This window comes from Salvelinus fontinalis, chromosome 27 (assembly GCF_029448725.1).
Source record: "Salvelinus fontinalis isolate EN_2023a chromosome 27, ASM2944872v1, whole genome shotgun sequence".
Lineage (NCBI taxonomy): Eukaryota > Metazoa > Chordata > Actinopteri > Salmoniformes > Salmonidae > Salvelinus > Salvelinus fontinalis.
The window spans coordinates 8,867,423-8,890,264 of record NC_074691.1 but is presented as its reverse complement, the minus strand read 5'-3'; the positions used below and the strand labels follow the sequence as shown (position 1 = coordinate 8,890,264).

Below are 22,842 nucleotides of genomic sequence, written 5' to 3'. Positions count from 1 at the left end.
CATGGAAAGAGGGCAGTGCAAATGGAAGGCAGTATACAAACAGACCGTCTCTGGGTACTTACATCGTCCTGGATGTCCAGATCGCAGTCGGCCTTCAGGAGAATGCGCACAACCTCGGTGTGGCCCTTATAGGAGGCCAGATGCAGGGGACTTCTGCCGTACTGTGGACACAGAACACACACTCTCACACACAGAAGAGAGGGCCACAGCAACTGAAGACAGACACGCCAACTGAAGAGAGAGAAACCAAGTGAAGCCAACCAGACAACCAGACCGTATATCAGTGTCCCCAACTGAAGCCAACCAGACTGCATGTGACAATGTGTCTACAGTTCAGCCATACCCAGTAACACATGGTGCTGTCATCATGGCACCGCATTTAGCAGCATGCAATCGGTCTGTCATGGCCACACAGTCCATTTGAATAACGAGTCGCCAGTAAACAAACAAATATTTAATCCACATACGTTTTAAACGGGCTAGAATGGAAGGGAACCTATATAGCTGCTTACGGATAGGCCGCCCACATCCTCCGGCTCTTAGGCCCAGACTTATGGACCTGCAGCCTGCTATGGAGAAAATGTGTATTTATAGTTTTGGGAGGTTTCTCTTTCTATGGTAATAATGGATTGTTTGCCAGGTTAAAGTAGTGATATAGTGATAGTGATACTACCCGACATTATGATCATATGCTGTATTGGATTAGATAAGGTTAGAAATTTAAAGGCATGCTGGATACTCGTCATGGAAGGTTCCTTTTCTTAAAACAACTGAAAGGAATCCAAGCTGTTGCTCTTTATGAAAACTAGATTTCAGTCTTGGGAAGTGTGTTTCCTGACTGATTCCGTGTTTGGTTAATGATGTTTGTCCCCCATGAGACACTGTAGACACAGAAGCCTAATTCACTTCCTCAATATCCCCAGAATGAATCTAAGATAACTCAAGAAATCTGTAATGAATTAAACTTTCATTTACCCGTTGTGACGCACGGATGTTCCAAACTCAGTTTTAAGATGAGACTGACTTTATATCAATTTTGACACTAGAATAACTGTTTCTTACTCTAATCGATGCCACATAGGCAGTTCTCAAAGGATTTGTTGCTTTTTTGAAGGCAGTCACTCTTTAAGTAATTGGGGTTAAGCTAATGTCAACAGATGCTCTCAGTAAATCTTAGCATTATTTCAAGATACCGAACCCTATCTCTCCACATAGGCTACAGTAAAGGAAGGCCCTAAAAATGGTCAAAGACTCCAGCCACCCTAGTTATGGACTGTTCTCTCTGCTACCGCACCGCAAGCGGTACCGGAGCGCCAAGTCTAGGTCCAAAACAGCTTCTACCCCCAAGCCATAAGACTCCTGAACAGCTAATCAAAAGGCTACCCAAACCCCTCTTCTAAGCTGCTGCTACTCTCTGTTTATTATCTCTGTACATATTACCTCAATTACCTCAACTAACCGGTGCCCCCGCACATTGACTCTGTACCGGTACCCCCTGTATATAACCTCGCTATTGTTATTTTACTGCTGCTGTTTAATTATTTGTTCTTCTTAAAGCATTGTTGGTTAAGGGCTTGTTAGTAAGCATTCCACTGTAAGGTCTACACGTATTCAGCGCATGTGACAAATAACATTTGATTTGATTTTGATTTAAAACCCAGTAACAACCTGGAAGTGAGAAAATATAATGCAAACTTGCTGTCTGCCTGCTGCAGAATCCCTCTCCTGAAACATGTAACTGGCAGCCATATTTAATCATCCACGTTAATTCAATGTAATTAGAGATCAGGTGTGCAATCACAAAGAACCACATCAACACAAACCCCTTATTAACACCTAATCCTCACAGCCCTCCATTAAATGGGTAGAGACGGGAGAGACCACAATCCCTTTAGCAGGCGAGTGTGGCCTGATATATGGGTGCGGCTCGGCACTGCCTGGTATTCACTACGGCCAGGCAGGGGTTGAGTTTCACTGGGCCAGGCTTGGATGCCTGCCATGGAAGCGTCTCAGGTAAACACAGTCAGGGCCCAGCCAGGGTGAAGTCTATTATCCCAGGAGACTGTGAATGGAAAGGGCCTGCTCTCTGCTCTGTGGCCTGGTATGACCTTAGATAGACTCACGACTGGTTCTATTCTAACTCCTCTCTTTCGCATTCTCAAAAGAGTTTCTCTTCCACAGAACTAAAACCTCCATCCAAAACTTGACACTTTACCTCACACTCCCCAATACAATACCCTCCTCTTCCCCTGAAGCACCGGAATTTCCAACTGAAATATAATCCTCATGTTTCTAGTTTTTTTGTTACTAGGGAACCCAGCCAAAATGTGAAAATACAGCTGAACGTAACATTATCAAAGAGACAGGTAGGCCTAGCAGATACAACCATGTAAGATAGATAGCTGACAACTTTCATATATTCAGTCAGTCATGTTTTCATATTTTACACATATTCAGCTGTAAGTGTAAGAATTACAGTTCACTTCCTGAAACGATAACAAATGCAGCATTCTTGACAAATTAAAGACGATTGAAAGACTTCCTTAAGCCGTAACTCTTGTGCTCTCTTAAAGGGGCACACAGCATTTAACATGAACATCATAGAGAGCAGAAAAAAAGCTTCTGCCCAGAGATGTGTTATTGAGGAAGTACATTTATGAGGCTCAGGAAAAAAGGCCTCTGCCTGGCTGTCTTATCGGCCAGTATCACATTGCAGTCTATCAAGAGAAAGACTGTGGAGATCTGAGGAAGGCCTGACCTAAATACTATCTCGACACCTCTGTCTTAATTACCAGAGCTGCTCTGACAGAGACACGAAAACAGGCTATTCACTTCACAGACAGATAGGATTGCTACTGCCGCACATTACTTCAATCAAGCATGTCTGTCTGTGACTCTCACAGCAAACACCCAAACACACAGGTGAATTTACTGTATTTACTGGGGTGGCAGGTAGGCTAGTGGTTAGAGCTTTGGACTAGTAACCGCAAGATTGCAAGTTCAAATCCCCGAGCTGACAAGGAAAAAAATGTGCCGTTCTGCCCCTGAACAAGGCAGTTAACCCACTGTTCCTAGGCCGTCATTGAAAATAAAAACTGACTAGCCTAGTTAAATAAAGGTACCATTTAAAAAACACTGCAGCACACACCTAAATTCACTGTCTTTGGGAGATCCAGTACCACATTCTGTAAAGCCATGTCATGCAATGATGACAATACATTATTGTCATGTGATAACACTGTTGATTCAAGCTGAACATACCTAGCCTATATTAAATGTGTCAATCTTTGTTCTGTATTCCTCCTCTGCTCCTTTCAGTGAAGAGGCTCGGGGCTACATGGCATGTTTAAGAAATCTTCTCTCCCAGCGTTGTGTGGTGTGACCTCAAACAGAGGTTTACACTGTGTCAGCGTGTTTACCCAGATCTGTGCTCCCACAGCTGTGGTCGCGGACAGCCAGATGGAGCGATGGAAAAGCTCCTTCGCACAAGTGACACACACACACACACACACACACGGGTAAAATCAGCATCAGAGAGAGTCCCTCATGGCCGTGTTAATTTGTAACCAACACATTCCTCTTCCTCTCCAAATACTGCAAATTACAACTCCTCCTCCTTCCTGTAAAATACAGCTACTGTAACTTACTGTGAGGAAACAGGGTAGTTTTACAGATAGTACTAGTATCCATGAAAGTGAGGATTATAATATATTCATATACTGCTCCAGTCACATCTAATCTTTTGACAGTGGACTGTAGAGGGGGATCTAATCATAGCATGAATGATGTACCACACTACGCACATACATCTGCCCCATGGTCATTGCCCTGGTGGCCCAATGAGGCTGCAGTTGAGTGAGACACAGTACCCACACAAACCCATATTGGCTACACACAGAAACAGTACACAGCAGTGGAGGCTGCTGAGGGGAGGACGGCTCATAATAATGGCTGGAACGTAGCAAATGGAATGGCATCAACCATGTGTTTGGTGTATTTGATACCATTCCACCTATTCCGCTCCAGCCATTACCACGAGCCCGTCCTCCCCAATTAAGTTGCCACCAACCTCCTGTGGTACACAGTACACGTTTGACAGAAAAAAGCCTGGTGGCCCAGCCTGTGTGACCACTGCTACTTAGTCAAATAAACACATTGAAAAGACAAAAGTCTTATGAACACACAAGAAGACAACCTCCTCTGCTCCACTTACCTTGGTGACGGCTACTTTGGCGCCCTTGTTGATGAGCTGGACCACATTGTCAGCCTGGCCCTTGTGCGAGGCTACAAGGAGGCGCTCAGAGAGTGCAAGGACCGCAGCCGCATCCTGCTGGCTCATGTAAGCAGGGCGATTGAAGCACAAGACGCAGTGCTCCAAGGAAGGGAGGGTGGGCTCACACCAACCCTAATTCATGACCGTCACACACAGAGGTAGTGGGCAGAAAGAGAGGAGGAGAGAAGGAGAAGAGAGAGGGCTCGGACCTCCGGACACTCCCAGGTTGGCTCCCTCATGTCATCCTCAGCGCCTGGAAGAGAACAGGAAACACGTGTGTGGTTATAACAGGCTAGCGCGTGTCACATGGTAGAGTAGTAGAACGTCAAACAGGAAGCCAGGAGGGAACGGGGAGAATAGATTGAGATTTTAATGGCGGTCGCATCAGTGCTGCTAGCTATCTAGTTTCAAGTTTTATTAGTCGTATGTACGGGATACACAATGAAATGCTTACTTGCAAGTTCCTTATTGACAATGCAACAACAATAAGAAATAAAAAAAGATAAGTAGTCTGATGGCTTGTAGATCAAAACTGTCTCTGAGCCTGTTGGTATCAGACTTCATGCCCTGATACGTCTACCTGACGGTAAGGGAGTGAACAGCTTATGACTGGGGTGTGTGGTGTCTTTGATGATTCTGCAGGTCTTCCTCAGATACTGTTTTGAGTAGATGTCCTGGATGGGTGGGAACACAGTCCCAGTGATGTACAGGGCCATCTGGAGGGCCCGCTGGAGGGCCTTGCGATCGTGGAAGGACCAATTCCCCTACCAGGCCGTGATGCAACCGGTCAGGACGCTCTCGATGGTGCAGTAGTATTATTTGGAGAAGACCCAGGCTGGCATGTAGAATTTCTTCAGCCACCTTAGGAAGTACAGGCGCTGTCGTGTCCTCTTGACAAGAGTGGTGGTGTTGTTGGTACATGACAAGTCCTCTGTGATGTGGACGCCGAGGAACTTTAAACTGCTGACTCTCTCTACTGCAGTACTGTGGATGTGGATCAGGGCATGTTCCTTCCTCTGCTTCCCGAAGTCAACAATCAACTCCTTTGTTTTGCTGACGTTGAGGGAGAGGATGTTGTCCTGGCACCACAATGCCAGTTCACTTACCTCCTCCCTGACTCGTCGTTGTTGGTTATCAGGCCTACAACTGTGGTGTCGTCAGCAAACTTGATGATGGAGCTGGTGTCGTGCAAGGCCACGCAGTCATGGGTGAACATTACTAATCCTCACAGCCTGTGGTCTGCCCATCAGGAAGTCCAGGATCCAGTTGCAGAGGGTGGTGTCCAGACCCAGGGCTCTGAGCTTGGTGTCGAACTTGGAGAGAACAATAGTGTTGAATGCTGAACTGTAGTCATTGAACAGAATAGTCACATAGGTGTTCCTCTTGTCCAGATGTTTTACGGCCGTGTGAATAGCGATAGAAATGGGATCTTCCGTGGATCTGTTGGAGCGGTAGACAAATAGGAGTATGTCCAGTATACCTGACATGCTGGCCTTGATGTGGGCCATGACCAGCCTCTCGAAGCATTTCATGATGACCGGGTGAGCGCGACGGGGAGATAGTCATTTCGGCATGTCACCCGGTTTTTCTTGGGCACTGGGATGACCCACTATAGTCAGCTGTGGGAGTTGGGAAAACAGGCTAGTTCCTGTTGGGGGAGACAGCAGCTGTACACAGTAGATCTGTCTGTCAAATGAGTTCATACACGTTGAATAGAGGTTAAGGATTGACATTTCCAACAACAGAGAGTACTTTCTACACAAACACTGTTTTGTTTTCACTTTTATGCCATATCATCAGGCATAAAGCTATAAAAAAAGCGAATAAAATAGCTTTAACCAACCACACGCAGGAGTCAGACTTCTGCGGTTAGCTGAGCGAGAGTTGGTGGGACCGCAGGCAGAGTGACTCACAGGAAAAAGGTTGTCTTTCCAGGAGTTCCTACTACCATCATTACAACCCATCAATGTGTTGAGCTGTCAAATCTGTCAATGTTTCTAACTGGCTCAGAGGAACTAGGTAATTGATTAAACATACCAGCATCTGGTGAAAACCACTATGGTCAATTGAATGTAGCTTATTAGCTCAATTATAAGGCTGATCATCTGCCAGGCTGTATTCAGGCATACTTGTAGAAACTAAATGAACTGCCAAGAACATTCTCCATGGTTATTTAAGATGAAGTATGTGTGAATTAGCTTGTTGAAATTACAGCTTGCATGGCCTATTTGTGTTCCTTCATTATGAAAGGTGATGAGGTCAAAGGACACAGCCACAGTAAGCGATATGACAAAATAATGATTTCTTCCATTCAGCCCCATAGGCATTATATGGGTTTGTAATGGTACACCAGATGAAGCTATCCCAAGGCAAAAAGATGTATGCATGATGTAGCATATCAATGCATACTTTAAATGCAGACCTATTGCTTGTTTTTCTCTTTCGCCAATCTTTTACTAAGATCAAATACATTTTAAAAATATTTTTTTAAGGGGGTAAATCAGCTTTAATATTGCACATAGATTGTGGCATCAATGGAATTGTCTGTATCATTTCCAATACATATACAGGGCATTCGGAAAGTATTCAGACCCTTTGACTTCTTGCATATTTTGTTACGTTACAGCCTTATTCTAAAATCGAATAAATATTTTTTCCCTTCATCAATCTACACACAATACTCCCTAGACCCTTTACTCAGTACTTTGTTGAAGCACCTTTTGCAGCGATTACAGCCTCAAGTCTTCTTGGGTATGATGCTACAAGCTTGGCACAACTGTATTTGGGGGGTTTCTCCCATGCTTCTCTGCAGATCCTCTCAAGCTCTGTCAGGTTGGATGGGGAGCGTTGCTGCACAGCTATTTTCAAGTCTCTCCAGAGATGTTCGATCTGGTTCAAGTCCGGGCTCTGGCTGGGCCACTCAAGGACATTCAGAGACTTGTCCCGAAGCCACTCCTGCATTGTCGTGGCTGTGTGCTTAAGGTCATTGTCCTGTTGGAAGGGGAACCTTCGCCCCAGTCTAAGGTCCTGAGCGCTTTGGAGCAGGTTTTCATCGAGGTTCTCTCTGTACTTTGCTCCGTTCATCTTTCCCTCAAACCTGACTAGTCTCCCAGTCCCTGCCGCTGAAAAATATCCCCACCATTCTTCACAGTAGGGATGGTGCCAGGTTTCCTCCAAACGTGACGCTTGGCATTCAGGCCAAAGAGTTCAATCTTGGTTGCATCTTTAGGTGCCTTTTGCCAAACTCCAAGCGGGCTGTCATGTGCCTTTTACCGAGGAGAGGCTTCCGTCTCGCAACTCTAACATTAAGGCCTGATTGGTGATTTGCTGCAGAGATGATTGTCCTTCTGGAAGGTACTCCCATCTCCACAAAGGAACTCTGGAGCTCTGTCAGAATGATCATCAAGGCCCTTCTCTCCCGATTGCTCAGTTTAGCTGGGCGGCCAGCTCTAGGAAGAGTCTTGGTGGTTCAAAACTTCTTCCATTTAAGAATGATGGATGCCACTGTGTTCTTGGGGACCTACAATGCTGCAGAAATGTTTTGGTACCCTTCCCCAGATGTGCCTCGACACAATCCTGTCTCGGAGATCTACGGACAATTCCTTTGACCTCATAGCTTGGTTTTTGAGCTGACATGCACTGTCAACTGTGGGACCTTATATAGACAGGTGTGTGCCTTTTCAAATCATGTCCAATCAATTGAATTTACTACAGGTGGACTCAAATCAAGTTGTAGAAACATCTCAAGGATGATCAATGGAAACAGGATGCACATGAGCTCAATTTTGAGTCTCATAGCAAAGGGTCTGAGTGCTTACAGTTGAAGTCGGAAGATTACATACACTCAGGTTGGAGTCATTAAAACTCGTTTTTCAACCACTCCGCAAATTTCTTGTTAACAAACTATAGTTTTGGCAAGTCGGTTGGGACATTTTCCAAACAATTGTTTACAGACAGATTATTTCACTTATAATTCACTGTATCACAATTCCAGTGGGTCAGAAGTTTACATACACTAAGTTGACTGTGCCTTTAAACAGCTTGGAACATTCCAGAAAATTATGTCATGGCTTTAGAAGCTTCTGATAGGCTAATTGACATCATTTGAGTCAATTGGAGGTGTACCTGTGGATGTATTTCAAGGCCTACCTTCAAACACAGTGCCTCTTTGCTTGACATTATGGGAAAATCAAAAGAAATCAGCCAAGACCTCAAAATAAAATTTGTATACCTCCACAAGTCTGGTTCATCATTGGGAGCAATTTCCAAACGCCTGAAGGTACCACATTCCTCTGTACAAACAATAGTACGCAACTATAAACACCATGGGACGACGCAGCCGTCATACCGCTCAGGAAGGAGACGTGTTCTGTCTCCTAGAGATGAACGTACTTTGGTGCGAAAAGTGCAAATCAATCCCAGAACAACAGCATAGGACCTTGTGAAGATGCTGGAGGAAACAGGTACAAAAGTATCTATATCCACAGTAAAACGAGTCCTATATCGACATAACCTGAAAGGCCGCTCAGCAAGGAAGAAGCCACTGCTCCAAAACCGCCATAAAAAAGCCAGACTACAGTTTGCAACTGAACATGGGGACAAAGATCGTACTTTTTGGAGAAATGTCCTCTGGTCTGATGAAACAAAAATAGAACTGTTTGGCCATAATGACCATTGTTATGTTTGGAGAAAAAAAGGGGAGGCTTGTAAGCCGAAGAACACCATCCCAACCGTGAAGCACGGGGGTGGCAGCATCATGTTGTGGGAGTTCTTTGCTGCATTAGGGACTGGTGCACTTCACAACATAGATGGCATCATGAGAAGGAGAATTATGTGGATATATTGAAGCAACATCTCAAGACATCAGTCAGGAAGTTAAAGCTTGGTCGCAAATGGGTCTTCCACATGGACAATGACCCCAAGCATACTTACAAAGTTGTGGCAAAATGGCTTAAAGACAACAAAGTCAAGGTATTGGAGTGGCCATTACAAAGCCCTGACCTCAATCCCATAGAAAATGTGTTGTCAGAACTGAAAAAGCGTGTGCGAGCAAGGAGGCCTACAAACCTGACTCAGTTACACCAGCTCTGTCAAGAGGAATGGGCCAAAATTCACCCAACTTATTGTGGGAAGCTTGTGGAAGGCTACCCGAAACGTTTGACCCAAGATAAACAATTTAAAGGCAATGCTACCAAATACTAATTGAGTGTATGTAAACTTCTGACCCACTGGGAATGTGATGAAAGAAATAAAAGCTGAAATAAATCATTCTCTCTACTATTATTCTGACATTTCACATTCTTAAAATAAAGTGGTGATCCTAACTGACCTAAGACAGGGAATCTTTACTTGAATTTAATGTCAGGAATTGTGAAAAACTACATTTAAATGTATTTGGCTACACTTAGGTGTATGTAAACTTCCGACTTCAACTGTATGTAAATAAGGTATTTCTGTTTAGTTTTTTTGATCAATTAGCAAAAATGTATAAAAACCTGTTAACACTTTGTCATTATGGGGTATTGTGTGTAGATTGATGAGATTTTTTTTAAAATCCATTTTAGAATAAGGCTGTAATGTAACAAAATGTGGAAAAAGTCAAAGGGTCTGAATAATTTACGAAGGCACTGTGTATAAATTATAGCATTTTTTTATATATATTTTCCGTTATTATTTTCCCCTAACCCTACCACCCCTCTCCTAATTGGAGTAAACTAATGGACAACAACACTTAGGCTTCTACTTCCAGCTTATACATACTATCTACATTTTACGGACACAGTATATTTTTACAATAGTTATCTTTTGTTTGTTTTTAGTCCCATACTTCAGCTCCACTCATTTCATAGATGAGTGGTTAATCGGCACGGCCGATTAATTAGGGCCGATTTCAAGTTTTCATAACAATTGGTAATCGTCATATATGGGCGCGGATTATGGCCGATTTCATTGCAGTCCACGAGGAGACTGCATGGCAGGCTGACCACCTGTTACGTGAGTGCAGCATCAGAAGGACCTTGTGGCTGCAAGGAGCCAAGGTAAGTTGCTAGCTAGCATTAAGTTGTTGCTAGCTAGCATTAAACTTTTTTTTTAAACAATCAATCTTCACATAATAACTAGTTAACTACACATGGTTGATGATATTACTAGGTTAACTAGCTTGTCCTGTGTTGCATATAATCAATGCAGTGCCTGTTCATTTATCATTGAATCACAGCCTACGTCAACTTTGCCAAACGGGTGATGATTTAACAAAAGCGCATTCGCGATAAAAGCACAATCGTTGCACCAATGTACCTAACCATAAACATCCATGCCTTTCTTAAAATCAATACACACGTATATATTTTTTAAACCTGCATATTTAGTTCAAAGAAATTCATGTTAGCAGGCAATATTAACTTGGGAAATTGTATCACTTCTCTTGTGTTCAGTGTAGGCAGAATCAGGGTATATCCAGCAGTTTGGGCGGCCTGGTGCACATCACTGTTTATGACTTCAAGCCTATCAGCTCCCGAGATTAGGCTGGCAATACTATAGTGCCTATAAGAACATCCAATAGTCAAAGGTATATGAAACACAAATGATATAGAGAGAAATAGTCCTATAATTCCTATAAGAACTACAACCTAAAACTTCCTAACTGGGAATATTGAAGACTCATGTTAAAAGGAACCACCAGCTTTCATATGCTCTGATGTTCTGTGCAAGGAACTGAAACGTTAGCTTTTTTACATGGCACATATTGCACTTTTATTTTCTTCTCCAACAATGTGTTTTTGCATTATTTAAACCAAATTGAACATGTTTCATTATTTATTTGAGACTAAATGGATTTTATTTATGTATTATATTAAGTTCAAATAAAAGTGTTCATTGTTCATTCAGTATTGTTGTTATTGTCATTATTACAAATATATATAAAAATCGGCCGATTAATCGGTATCAGATTGTTTGGGTCCTCCAATAATCGGTATCGGTGTTGAAAAATCCTAATCGGTCGACCTCTAGAAAAAAAGTAATCAATGTAAACTGTTGTTTTGATGGTGAAATTTCAACCACAGGATTATGTGATCATTGTAACCAATTTTCAACATAGACAAACCTTGTATAAAATACGTTGAATTTGTACTGTACCTGGATATTGAATTGTGTTTGGTTGTCAACGGAGATGTATCTTCTGCTTGGATAGTTCCATCTTTGCCACTGACTTAGTCTGGCTTTAATTCCAGTTGATCTACAAATAAATAATTGATATGTTGGATTCACGTCTCCATCTCAACCAAAAATCTAAGTTAAAGAATAGGACTAAATCAAATATAATCAAAGTTTAAATGCACATTTAGTCCAATTCTTTAACTTCGAATCTTGGTTGAGATGGTGATGTGAATCCAACATATCAATTATTAATTTGTATACAAACTGGAATTCGTTGACAATCAAACACAATTCAATATCACTTTTGCAATACAGTAAATAGCCACAAGTTAACAAATGATATGTTGGACTCACATCTCCAACTAAACAAAAAAATAAAAGTTAAAGAATAGGATTAAGCCAGTGGCTCAGATGAAACTATCCAAGCATTAGATATCCTTTAAATGTTGATATTTGGTTGCGTTGTCAACCAAACACATTGTAATACAGTAAATAGCCTAAAGGCTATCTTATAAACTCATTTAACAGTATTTATTCAACCTTAAAATGAGTAACACATCCATGGCTACATTTTGAGTTTAGCCTACTGTAACTATAAATGTCTTCTTATGCAATCATAGAAAGCGTGCATGTTCAAGAAAGCATGCAAAGGTCCCAGGTCGGTGGAGAGCTTCACAACTGCTGTAATAACCTGCACAGAATCTTAAACAGCATTGATCACTTGCACTATGTACTTTTACTGTAATCTCAAATACAATCCACGTAATTTATTTGTGCTGTTAGATGAAGCTCAGCAATAACACATTAAAGCTGCAATATGTATCTTTTTGGGTGACCCAACCAAATTGACATGGAAATGTGAGTTATTGATCTGTCATTCTCATTGAAAGCAAGTCTAAGAAGCGATAGTTCTTAAGTTTTGTTTTAACGTCGGGTTTACTTTCGGGTTTGTACACCGAGCTTCAAACAGCTGAAAATACAATATTTAGGGTTATGTAAAATATATTTCACAGCGGTTAAGATTCTCTACACTATACTTGCTTGTTTTGTCACATAAACTGAAATTAGGCAAACGATTAGCTTTTTAGCAACCAGGAAATGAAAGAGCGATTTTTGCACATTGCACCTTTAAAGGTTATTGTATAAATACAAAATATCTGACATTGTATTCCCATTTGAACTTTGTTGTCTTTTTAAATGTTTGAAAAGGTTGAAATCTCGTTGATCGAAGTCTCAACCAAATATTACCAAAATGTCCATGTTGAAATGATGAGGTGTGCCCAGTGGGTCCTTACATGTCTTAACATTACTCACTATTTGATTACAGAGCTTCCAATTCACGCTATTTGCTATTTGTGCTGTAAGTGGAAGCAATTATTTGAGTTATTATGTTCCCCCTTTTGCCATGCGACATATAGGCTAGGTCTACAGCAGGTGAATGAAATTCAACGATTCGAGAAGTAAGTTAATGGGCTGGTAAGTCTTAAATGACACATTCCAGGGACAGCTGTAAATCTATACCACGAAAGAACATTACGCTTCCATCGAGGCAAAGTAGAGTTACATGAAGAAAAAGCTCACCGTGTCTTCGTGTAATCGTGCAAAATACAGGTCCCTGCACTAGTTACCCTGTTTACTTTCCTGATGATGGACCTCCCATTTCTGCATCTGAGACGTATGGCAGATAATCCTAATTATAGAGTCCTGAGGATTCTCAGTCTACTGCTTGGTCCATCGCACCTAGTCTAAGGTTTCAGACATTCCTATTTCACAGGCAATACCGAACCAACCAAAAGAACCAAACAAGTCGGCTGTCATGCTATGTCTTAATAATAGTTTGGATAAGCTGGTCTATGTCTCCCTCAGCCCCCCTACCGACTTAAACCGATTGTCTAGATAAAGCTCTTTGAAAAGCTAGATAAATCAAACCAGCAGACTATACTGTAGCCATAGACCATACGTCTGTTTATAACACTTCAAAACATCTGTTTCATCAGGGACATATGCTACATACCTTCCTAACCTCCATATACAAAGAGTAGTGTTTCTCTGTCAGAACTTCTGTCATGAAGGGACTGGGCATGCTCAGAGCAGGCAGGTCCCTCTGATCATGCCCCGGGCTACAGATCAGCGGGGCCCACCTGCTCCTCTCTCACTGTGGCTTTAATCAAGTTTCTCACAGTCCCTCACACCTCTAGGCCTGGCCCCAATGAACCAGATGAATGTTGGTGTGTATAATACAGCGCTGCGGTTAAAGCAAAGATAACCGTCGGGTGCCTCTAATCCGGAGTCTATTGAAACTATACGCTGTAAAGCCTCAAGGTGGCTGGATCATTACACGGCTAATGGCACCCACCTCGGTGTTATCTGTGGCTTCTGTCAACCATTATAAAAGGAAGGGGCCAGGGCACCTCTTCACCAGTCAGTTCCTCTCTCAGTTCACTTTAAATGGCCCTGCCATAAAGGACTGTTTGGGGAATTCAATGGTAAAATCTAAGTGAGAAAGATGGTACTAGACAGGAATGTCCCAACTTGTATTATTCTGGGCACCTTACAAGTCCAAGGATACGACTACGAAACATGAGACGAACCTGAGCTAACTATTAGCTCAAATGGCCATCTTTCCAGAGGAAGTGAGAGACACCAAGAAAAATCTGAACTATTTTTCTATAACATTGTTCAGCTTCAATCTGGAGAGGAAAAGGCATGTCCCATCAGATCCCCTGAGTCTAATCCACTTTGACAACTACTCTAGTGGCTCTGTTGAAATGATTTCTCTGCAAATAGTTGTCACACGCATGTATTGCATGTGTGATGTACACTGTACATCATACTAACAGCGTTCTGCATTACTAAACATATGAAAATATAGAAATGAAACTCTACTCTTCTTTTAATGACCTGTTGCACAGTGGATGCATTGCAGGCTATTCCTGTTTAATATTTTGCAAACATATTCCAGGATGTATCACAGTTGCCAGGTTAAAATAATAGATTACTGAAGCCATGTCCTTTCTATTGTACACCGGGGGGACCTCATTAAAAAGAGTTAGTTACCATTCCTGTACGGTCATGTGAAACTATGCCATTGTCAGGCCAAGGTGATCACACTAGGATGAGCACTAACACGTCTAACAAACATAGCAGACCCAAAACGTCTGTGGTGTTTACAAAACACTGTGCCTTTTCTGTAACCCTTCATTACCTACGATGCATTATTTTCACATTTACTGTGCCTTCAGAAAGTATTCATACCCCTCGACTTATTCCACATTTTGTTGCGTTACAGCCTGAATTCAAAATGGATCAAATCCATTTTTTTTCTCACCCATCTACACACAATTTTTTTGCAAATGTATTGAACATGAAATACAGAAATGTTTAATTTACATACTGTAAGTATTCACACGCCTTGGTCAAAGCATGTTAGAATCACCTTTGGCAGCTATTACAGATGTGAGTCTTTCTGGGTAAGTCTAAGAGCTTTGCACACCTGGACTGTACAGTACTTGCACTTAAAATTCTTCAAGCTCTGTCAAGTTGGTTGTTGATCATTGCTAGACAGACATTTTCAAGTCTTGCAATAGATTTTCAAGCCGATTAAAGTCAAAACTGTAACTAGGCCACTCAGGAACATTCAATGTGGTATTGGTAAGCCACTCAAGTGTATATTTGGCCTTGTGTTTCAGGTTATTGTCCTGCTCAAAATGTAATTTGTCTCCCAGTGTCTGTTGGAAATCAGAATGAATCAGGTTTTCCTCCAGGATTTTGCCTGTGTTTAGCTCTATTCCATGTATTTTTATCCTAAAAATAACCGAAAGGATGCTTGTTTAAAATAAACCGGCTGTTCTGCCCTTGAGAAAGGCAGTTAACCCCCACAACAATTGCTCCCCGAGTGCCGATGACGTGGACGTCAATTAAGGCAACATCCCGCACCTCTCTGATTCAGGGGTGGGGTTAAATGTGGAAGACTCATTTCGGTTGAACGCATTCAGTTGTGCAACTGACTAGGTATTCCCCTTTTTTTTATTTCACCTTTATTTAACCAGGTAGGCAAATTGAGAACACGTTCTCATTTACAATTGCGACCTGGCCAAGATAAAGCAAAGCAGTTCTTTTCCCTTTCTTTGCGAGGCATTGGAAAACCTCCCTGGTCTTTGTGGTTGAATCTGTGTTTTAAATTCACTGCTCGGCTGAGGGATCTTACAGATAATTGTATGTGGTACAGAGATGAAGTAGTCTTTCAAAAACGTTTACATTTTTATAAAAATCTAAAACCATAATTCCACTTTGACAATATGGGGTATTGTGTGTAGGCCAGTGACACAACATCTCAATGTAATCCATTTTAAATTCAAGCTGTAACACAACAAAATGTGGGAAAAGTCAAGGGGTGTGAATACTTTCTGAAGGCACTTTCTGAAGGTAGCTGTGCTGTAATCTTCTGTCACTTTAAAATAGAAGCATAGCAAATATGTTTTGTTCCCTAATATGCTATGACAAAGTTTAATCAGACCAGGAGAATATCTTCCATACAAGCATTACATCTTAAATCCATTAGAATCAAATGGAGAACATGACTTTTTATGAAGCCAATATTGAAAACACTTACTGGAGTCCAAGAGCAGATTTTCTTGCAATATCAACCAATATCTCATTCCACAAACATCTATATAACTCTCAATGATGTCATCATACTGAAGCCTCTGAAGGAGGAAGCCATTTCCTCTCTCTGGGTCTTACAGGCAAAGACATTCCGGAGCTTTCTATCTAGAGATGGTGAGTCTCTGAAGAGTCTCTGAAATGTCCTAAGGCGGGGTTAAGAAAAGCAAGGCAGTGATTATACCCTTACAAATCTGCAGAATGCCATGCGTGGATAATTCACACACAGATGAAAACATGTTGAAATGTTTCTGATTGACAAGGGCTATTTTTTAACATGTCATAAACTTGACAAGGAAAAAAAGTCACCTTTCCGTTGGCTATTTAAAAGAGAATGCCTATGCACAATGCAAAAACGACTATTCTATTCATCAGGAATGCACTATAACTAGTCAAAGAAGAGTTTTTTTCTGAAATACATTTTCTTTGCGTTAAAATGGTTGCTAAATGTACTATGGTAACATTTAAATGACTCCCCCCTGCCAGCTGAGAAATTAATAAGATGAAGTAAGGAGAAAGTCTCTCCCCCTATGCATTCTTGTGGATCTCCATAAGAGGTCTGTTCAGCCATATAGCCACACACAAAGGCTGACAGAACAGGGATCCTCACAGGCAGCTAGGCAACGGGGCTTTTGTGCGAACCTTTCAGGAACTCAGGACTCGGTTCAAAACTACGAAATGCCAAGCTCTCTTTGATTTTCATACCAATTTTGAGAGGGAGGTGGCCTAAAGACACAAAGTATTTTTATACAGGCATGTTTTGAGACTGCTAGATTTTACCTTCTTCTCCCTCAATGTAGTTTGATCTATACCTGGATTAGCATCTAGTGAATCTGAGGGAAAGTCAGGTCTCTAGGCGGTTTCCATCCACACCAATGGGAAGATGGGTGGACTTGTCTGGGATAGTCTCTGAGGTGATATACTCAAGCATATTAATAAATCCTCTTAAATATAAAGTCCCCTGTTTAGGGGACCTGCGGGGTTCTGGTACCTGCTCCGATCAAACATTTTCGCTTATAAATCAATCTGTGGATACCGTAGCTCAAAATGACTAGCATTGAGCGATAGCCCTGGTTCCCACGGACACAGTGGTATAATTGAGCCTGTGTGATGTAGGATGTGAAATCTGAAACCACTTGTAGCTGGGATGTCTCTCCTACCTTTTTATTCACTCTTCTGACTGTCCATCAACTCTTGGCTGAACCCTATGTCACAAACCTACAATCCTTACATCGTAGCGCAGCAGGAGAGAGTGGTTTCATCATGGTAGCACATTCAGAGATCGATTTATAGCCATTCATGTAAAATAGATTTGAAACAAACAAAAAAACTTTTGGTTTGTCATAGACATAGAGTTCAAGAAGTCAAGCTAGAGCTCTGTGAGACGTTCATGTCACGTTCCTGACCTGTTTTTCCTTTTTCTTGTGTTTATTTAGTTGGTCAGGGCGTGAGTTGGGGTGGGTTGTCGGTGTTATTTTCTATGTTGGGTTGTTTGTGTTCGGCCGGGTATGATTCTCAATCAGAGACAGCTGTCAATCGTTGTCCCTGACTGAGAATCATACTTAGGCAGCCTGTGATTCACGTGGTTTTTGTGGGTGTTTGTTTGTATCTCGTGTCAGTGTTAGTACCACACGGGACTGTTTGCGGTTTTGTCACGTTTGATGTTTTGTATATTAAGTGTTCAGTCTACGTGAATTAAAAGATGACCACTTTCCACTCTGCATATTGGTCTGATCCTTCTCGCCTCTCCTCCTCGTCCGAGGAGGAGGATTACGACAGCCGTAACAGTTCACAGTAATGGGGGCAGACGTTTTGATCAAGATAGACTTTTAGAAAAGATGCACAATTTGTCAAACACTAAACATAGAAATATGTATTTTACAGTTAAGGAAGGTGAAATCTTATAGTTAGTAGTTTCATAATTTCATATATTTGGAAAGCATATGTAATTTTAAGCATTATTCATACAGTTTTGTTGAATAGGAAATACATCAACTATTTTTTATCAGAACGGTGATATTTTAGCCTTTTTTGGAGTATGTAGTATTACTAGTTATTGTTTATGAGCCGATCATCATAAATCATTACTTTTGGGGATTACGTAGATTACATTTTCGATTACAGATAATTAAATGGTTATAAAGGAGGCTGCCCGCCTCCAAACTAGCTTGACCACGTTGGAATGTCTTAGGCCGCTGTTTATTCCTTGAGCTGTCAAATAGCAGCGACAAGAGGTCAGCCAAAATACTCAAGCATAACTCTTTCAACTCTGGGTCACTGTCATGTATTAGCCTACACTGTAGTTCTGACATCAGACATGCTTCGAGACTGTGGGCTACTTGTTTTAAGAGTTTGAGGAAAACTTTGTGAACGTGAAGGACTACATTCATAGACGCACCAAGAGACATAAGCCGTACTACTGTAGCTGATGATAACTCATTCAACTAATGCTTGGTCCATTTTTATCTTTGGCATAGACAGCTTATTCTCCTGTAAAACAGATGGGTGGCTGAAACTGCCCATACTTTGGGGTTTTCTAATGGTCTGACCCACTGGAATTAACAAATGTCAAATGTGATTAAGGTATTGACCGAGTTCATGTCTGCACCAAATGTATGCTTCCCAATTGGCACCCTATACTATACTACCATACTATAATATACTACTATACTATATAAACAATATACTATAATACTATACTATACTACCTGACTACTATACTATTGTACTATACTACTATACTATACTACTATTGTCACGTCCTGACCATAGTGCTTATGTGTGTTGCTTGTTTTAGTGTTGGTCAGGACGTGAGCTGGGTGGGCATTCTATGTTGTGTGTCTATTTTTTCTGTTTGTGTTCAGCCTAATATGGTTCTCAATCAGAGGCAGCTGTTAATCGTTGTTCCTGATTGAGAATCATATATAGGTGGCTTGTTTTGTGTTGGGATTTTGTGGGTGGTTGTTTTCTGTGTCAGTGTTTGTGCCACACAGGACTGTGACGGTTAGTTTGTTTTGTTATTTTGTAATTGTATATTGTTTTCATGTTATTAAATCATGGAAACTTACCACGCTGTACATTGGTCCTCCGATCCTTCTCGCCTCTCCTCGTCCGATGAGGAGGACGAAATAGACTGCCGTTACAACTGTACTATGCTATACAACTATACTACAGGGTGCCATGTGGGACACACACAATGTTATTACATATTGAAGGGAATCCTTATTGAACTGATTTTAATTCTATTCAAGACACTGCAATATGGCATGGTCTAAAGTAGGGCCGGACAATATGGCCAACATAATATATAATTATATTCTTCTCATTTTTGACCGTATTGCGTCATGACCCTAAGATTGCAAGAAATTAATTCTAAGTGGTTTTAATGGGCTTTTTCGGATTGTTTTATACTCAACCAAGCTAGGACAAAGCTGACAGTAAAGTAGTCCAATTTGTAGAACTTTTCATTTGTTTAGCACTGTATCAAAATATTGTTATAGACGGTATTGTAAAAACCTAAGTACCTTAAAACCAGAGGAAAAATAACTCTAGACCACCTTTACTCCACACACACAGACGTGTACAAAGCTCTCCCTCGACCTCCATTTGGTAAATCTGACCATAACACTATCCTCCTGATTCCTGCTTACAAGCAAAAACTAAAGCAGGAAGCACCAGTGACTCGGTCAATAAATAAGTGGTCAGATGACGCAGATGCTAAGCTACAGGACTGTTTTGCTAGCACAGACTGGAATATGTTCAGAGATTCTTCCGATGGCATTGAGGAGTACACCACATCATAAATTTAAAAAATAAAGGTAAACATCAGTCACTGGCTTCATCAATAAGTGCATCGATGACGTCATCCCCACAGTACCCCAACCAGAAGTCATGGATCACAGGCAACATCCGCACTAAGCTCAAGGAGCGGGACTCTAACCCGGAAGCTTATAACAAATCCCACTATGCCCTCTGACGAACCATCAAACAAGCAAAGCATCAATACAGGACTAAGATTGAATTGTACTACACTGGCTCCGACGCTTGCAAACCATTACAGACTACAAAGGGAAACACAGCCGAGAGCTGCCCAGTGACATGAGCCTACCAGACAAATTACCTCTATACTTGCTTTGAGGCAAGCAACGCTGAAGCATGCATGAGAGCATCAGCTGTTTCGGACGATTGTGTGATCATGCTCTCCGTACCCAATGTGAGTAAGACCTTAAAACAGGTCAACATAGACAAGGCCGCATGGCCAGACGGATTACCAGGACGTGTACTCCGAGCATGCGCTGACCAACTGGCAAGTGTCTTCACTGACATTTTCAACCTCTCCCTGGCCAAGTCTGTAATACCAACATGTTTCAAGCAGACCACCATAGTCCCTGTGCCCAAGAACACTAAGTTAACCTGCCTAAATGACTACTGACCAGGAGCCCTCACATCTGTAGCCATGAAGTGCTTTGAAAGGCTGGTCATGGATCACATCAACACCATTATCCTAGATACCCTCGACCCACTTCAATTTGCATACCGCCCCAACATATCCACAGATTATGCGATCTCTATTGTACTCCACACTGCCCTTTCCCACCTGGACAAAAAGAACCCCTATGTGAGAATGCTATTCATTGACTATAGCTCAGCGTTCAACACCATAGTTCCCTCTAAGCTCATCACTGGGCTAAGGACCCTGGGACTAAGCACCTCCCTCTGCAACTGGATCCTGGACTTCCTGACGGGCCGCCCCCAGGTGGTAAGGATAGGTAACAACACATCTGCCACGCTGATCCTCAACACGGGGGCCCCTCAGGGGTGCGTGCTCAGTCCCCTCCTGTACTCCTTATTCACTCATGACTGCAAGGCCAAGCACGACTCCAACACCATCATCAAGTTTGCAGATGACACAACAGTGGTAGGCCTGATAACCGACAACGATGAGACAGCCTATAGGGAGGAGGTCAGAGACCTGGCCGTGTGGTGCCAGGATAACAACCTCTCCCTCATGTGATCAAGACAAAGGAGATGATCGTGGACTACAGGAAAATGACGAACGAGCATGCCCCCATTCTCATCGATGGGGCTGTAGTGGAGCAGTTTGAGAGCTTGAAGTTCCTCCGACAACAAGGCACTAGAGAGGGTAGTGCGTACGTCCCAGTACATCACTAGGTCAAGCTTGCTGCCATCCAGGACCTCTATACCAGGTGGTGTCAGAGGAAGGCCTTAAAAATTACCAAAGACTCCAGCCACCCTAGTCATAGACTGTTCTCTCTGCTACCGCACGGCAAGCGGTACCGGAGCACCAAGTCTAGGTCCAAAAGGCTTCTTAACAGCTTCTAACCCCAACCCCCAAGCCATAAGACTCCTGAACAGCTAATCAAATGGCAACCCAGACTATTTGCATTGACCCCCTCCCTCTTTTACACTGCTGCTACTCTCGGTTTATTATCTATGCATAGTCACTTTAACTCTACCTACATGTACATATTACCTCAATTACCTCGACTAACCTGTGCCCACGCACATTGACTCTGTACCGGTTCCCCCTGTATATAGCCTCACTATTGTTATTTTACTGCTTCTCTTTGATTATTTTTTATTTCAATGTAAATGTTTTACTTACCTATTTTCTACTTAACCAACAATGCAGTTTTAAGAAAAATAAGTGTTAAGGGCTTGTAAGTAAGCATTTCACTGTAAGGTCTACAACTGTTGTATTTGGCGCATGTGACAAATAACATTTGATGTGATTTGAACATGATACATCGCCCAGTCCTAGTCCAAAGTCAAAAAGTCTAAAGTGTTTAAACAACTCTAAATCGGCTTTATTTTCCAGCACTTCATCTTCAACGGAACTTAAGCAGTCAGTTGTCAGTTGGTAGGTGCCAAGAACGATAAGTGAGGAGAAAACTGCACACCCCTGAATAACTGCACAGCACTTGATATCCATGAAGCACGTCAGGAAAACCCACAACCGCTATTCTGGTTGACAGAAACAAACGATTCCCCAGGGAGTCCAGCGTAATGTTTTCCGACACCTGGCAACAGAAACAGTACGGGGAGCCGGCCAACACTGCCGGGCCTTCATGTACTGTAGAGTGAGTCAGAGCAATGCTCACCTCCACCTGAGACATGCACACAGCACAGCACAGGATGGAGCCAGTCCAAACAACATTACATCCACACAATGAGACATATAACCACGCGATAGAATGAACGTGTTTGTGCTCTTGTCATTCTATGTCGCTGCCCGCTGTCTCTTAACATTCCCATCAGTGAGGGCACTTTCTCCCTCCATTTGTTTAAGCTCACATCCATCCACCACAACAACAGTACGTCTTTCATGCTCTGGGGCATAGACTAGCCTAACACACAGGGATTTAACCTCTTGTGTTCTGGACCAGCTGTCGCTCTACTCTAGAGATCTCCCTCTACTCTTATATAGACCTTCCAGAGCTAGCGCCGATGGGGGCAGAGGGGGTTACATAAGAAGACATGAAGCCACAGCAAGATGAGAGGAGCCTCTGGATTGAAAAAGAAGGCCTTGCTTGTGTTGTTTTTTTGGTCTCAGGGCATCTGCTGGACCAGTTTCACTAACTCAGTGAGCCGCCAGCTTGGCTGGGACCCTTATTGCTTGGGTCAAGCATCTTTGTTGTTTGTAATGAAGTAAGCAGAGACAAGATTCCTGAGTCTGACCCCAAAGGATCGTGGTCTATTTGATTTTCTTGCAGCACATTTAAAAAAAA

General features: G+C 42.2%; 1 protein-coding gene across 4 annotated transcripts in view; it reads right to left on the bottom strand.

The window, feature by feature from the left end:
- Nucleotides 1-22,842, bottom strand: part of ankrd6b (ankyrin repeat domain 6b) — a 60,407-nt gene that overhangs the window by 11,510 nt on the left and 26,055 nt on the right. For 3 of the 4 annotated variants that reach the window (XM_055884594.1, XM_055884595.1, XM_055884591.1), the window contains exons 2-3: nucleotides 4,214-4,526; nucleotides 63-161 (exon numbers count right to left, since the gene is read on the bottom strand). In XM_055884594.1, coding sequence (XP_055740569.1) covers nucleotides 63-161; nucleotides 4,214-4,339 — 225 coding nt within the window. In that variant the 5' untranslated portion in view covers nucleotides 4,340-4,526. Of the gene's footprint in view, nucleotides 1-62; nucleotides 162-4,213; nucleotides 4,527-11,410; nucleotides 11,511-22,842 lie in introns of all 4 variants that reach the window. The other variant, XM_055884593.1, reaches the window with a different exon arrangement.